At 67.1% G+C, this 2274-nt stretch overlaps 1 protein-coding gene across 5 annotated transcripts in view; it reads right to left on the bottom strand.

Moving 5' to 3' along the window:
* MATK (megakaryocyte-associated tyrosine kinase) overlaps positions 1–2038 on the bottom strand; it is an 8518-nt gene extending 6480 nt beyond the window's left edge. For 2 of the 5 annotated variants that reach the window (XM_017507397.2, XM_037731014.1), the window contains exons 1-3: positions 1781–2026; positions 664–886; positions 405–464 (exon numbers count right to left, since the gene is read on the bottom strand). In XM_017507397.2, coding sequence (XP_017362886.1) covers positions 405–464; positions 664–735 — 132 coding nt within the window. In that variant the 5' untranslated portion in view covers positions 736–886; positions 1781–2026. Of the gene's footprint in view, positions 1–404; positions 465–663; positions 887–1222; positions 1306–1780 lie in introns of all 5 variants that reach the window. The other 3 variants (XM_037731013.1, XM_037731015.1, XM_017507398.2) reach the window with 3 other exon arrangements.
* Between the last annotated feature and the right edge of the window lie 236 nt (positions 2039–2274).

Here is a 2274-nt window from a genome sequence, read left to right as displayed (position 1 = left end):
GGAGTTCGAGACCAGCCTGACCAACATGGAGAAACCCTGTCTCTACTAAACATACAAAAAAATTAGCTGGGCGTTCTGGCAGGCTCCTGTAATCCCAGCTACTTGGGAGGCTGAGGCAAGAGAACTGCTTAAACCCAGGAACTGGAGGTTGCGGTGAGCCGAGATTGCGCCACTGCACTCCAGCCTGGGTGACAGAGTGGGACTCCGTCTCAAGAAAAAAAAAAAAAAAAAAAAAAAAAAAGGGTCACAAACAGGGGGGGCCCGGGACAGAAGGTCAGGATGCCAAGGTGACTGAGAAAGACCAGGCAGAGTCCAGCAAGGGGAATAGGGGGCAGAGAGGACAGCCCCTCAGGAAGGACTGAGCTGAAGGACCAAGGGCAGAGGAATCAGCTGGACACACTCACCGTTGGCATCCTGGCTGAGACGGGTGGGGGGTGCCAGGCTCGGAGGAAGCAGGGGCTCACCTGGGGAAGGGGTAGAGTCCAGATGGGAGGGGGCTGGGCTAGGACCCAGGGTCCAGTTCCTACCACTTCCTCCCCAGGCCAGGTGGGGATGACGGCCGGGCGGGGGCGGGGGGGGGGAGGGCAGAGAGAGCCCCCCAGAGGCATCCCAGGTGGGACCCAGAGCTGGCTCCCCTAACCCCTTCTGGGAGGTGATCTTTACCCGGGGAAGTTCCTTAGCAGAATCACAGCCATGAAATGCCCGCCAGGAAACCAGGGAGCCTCGCCCCGCCATCGCCCCCAGAGGGAAACTGAGGCAGGGGAGAGGCGCACTGAGCAAGTGGCCACAGCTGGGGGCGCTGGGAATGGCCTGCCACAGGCTGGGTGGCTGGCACAGGAGGCAGGGAGCTGGGTGCCACCGGATCGAGCCTGGTTCTTCCTCTTTTCTGGTGAGTAGGCAGAGGGAGGGTGGGAAGACAGGGATGAGTCAAGGTCATTCCCAAGAATCTCTGACCCTGGGGTGGAGCTGGGGCCAGGGGCGGGTCCTGCAGCCCTACTGGGCTCCTCTGGCCACCGGCTGAGACTCTCTGATTCCCCCCCACACACACAAACCCAGGACAGGCACACAACGTCCCTCATTGCTGCAGGAGTGGGGGACCCTCCCTGCCTCCCTCATCTCCCCAACTGCTGGTCGATGGGAAGTGGAGGGTGTTGGGGGGGGTGAGTCTTAGCCCCTCCAATATGCGCCTCCCCTGAAATCCTCCAGTCCCACGTGTACTCACACGCATACAGATGCATGTACACGCACAGAAACGCACGGGGCTCGGACGCAGGTGCGCGCAGATAAGCAAAGGACCCTATTCACCTGGAAACAGGTGTGTGCACACGTCCCTGCGCGGACGCGCGCCCAGGCACCCCACACCCGGGAACGTGCGCACCTGTCCCCAGCCCCCGGAACACACACACAGCCACCCCACACTGCAACACCTGGGTGCCAGCGGCAGGCCACCCAGGCACGCAGGGCGCCACGCAGGGCCGCGCACACGCATCTCGGCCACACACGCGCACAGCCCTCCACGTGGACGCGCGGGTACACACGCCCGGGGCTCGCAGCCGCGCACACCCGCACCCGGGAACCCCCTGCCACCGCCACGCCGGGTCCGATCGCCTCAGAGCACCCTCCGCCCCAGCCGCGCACCCGCCGCGCGCCCGGGACGCGCACACTCGCGCGCACACCGGCCCTTCGTGCGCAAGTCCCGGGCCCACCCCCGCCCCGAGCCCTCGGGGTTTCCCCCACCCTGGCCTAGGAGTGTCCCACCTCTCCCCGCGGACACGCTCACCTGCTCAGGGGGCGCCCCCGGGCCGCGCCCCGCGCCCGCCCCTCGGAGGGCCTCCGCGAGCCGGCTGCGCACCCCGAGGCGGTCCCGGCTGCACAACTTGGAGCGAGTTGCTCCGTTTCCTCATTTTGGGGGCGAAGGAGGGTCGGGCAGTGGGGGTAAGCGGGAGGCGCCGCGGCCTGGGAGGCCCCCGCGGGTCCTAGCGCCGGCCGCACTGCGGTCTGCTCCGCGCGCCGCCGCTGCCGCCGCCGGCCCCTCCCCGCCCCGCCCCCGCGGCCCCCGGCGTCTCTCGAGCGCCCCGGGCGGGGTCCACGCCTGGCGCTAACCTGGCTGCAACCTAGCTCCGTCTGGTGTGCACCCCCCACCCATCCTGGGAAGCGGGGTTCTTGGGAGCGGGGGGCTGGGGGGTGAGGGAGAGTGAGCTGCCCGTCCGGGGAGGTAAGCAAGGCGCCCAGCCCGGACACCCAGAGGGCCCTTCGCACTCTGCAATTTCAACT

This window comes from Cebus imitator, unplaced genomic scaffold, assembly GCF_001604975.1.
Source record: "Cebus imitator isolate Cc_AM_T3 unplaced genomic scaffold, Cebus_imitator-1.0 Scaffold375, whole genome shotgun sequence".
NCBI lineage: Eukaryota > Metazoa > Chordata > Mammalia > Primates > Cebidae > Cebus > Cebus imitator.
Note: the sequence above shows the minus strand (reverse complement) of the source record. Positions and strands in the feature narration are given on the sequence as shown.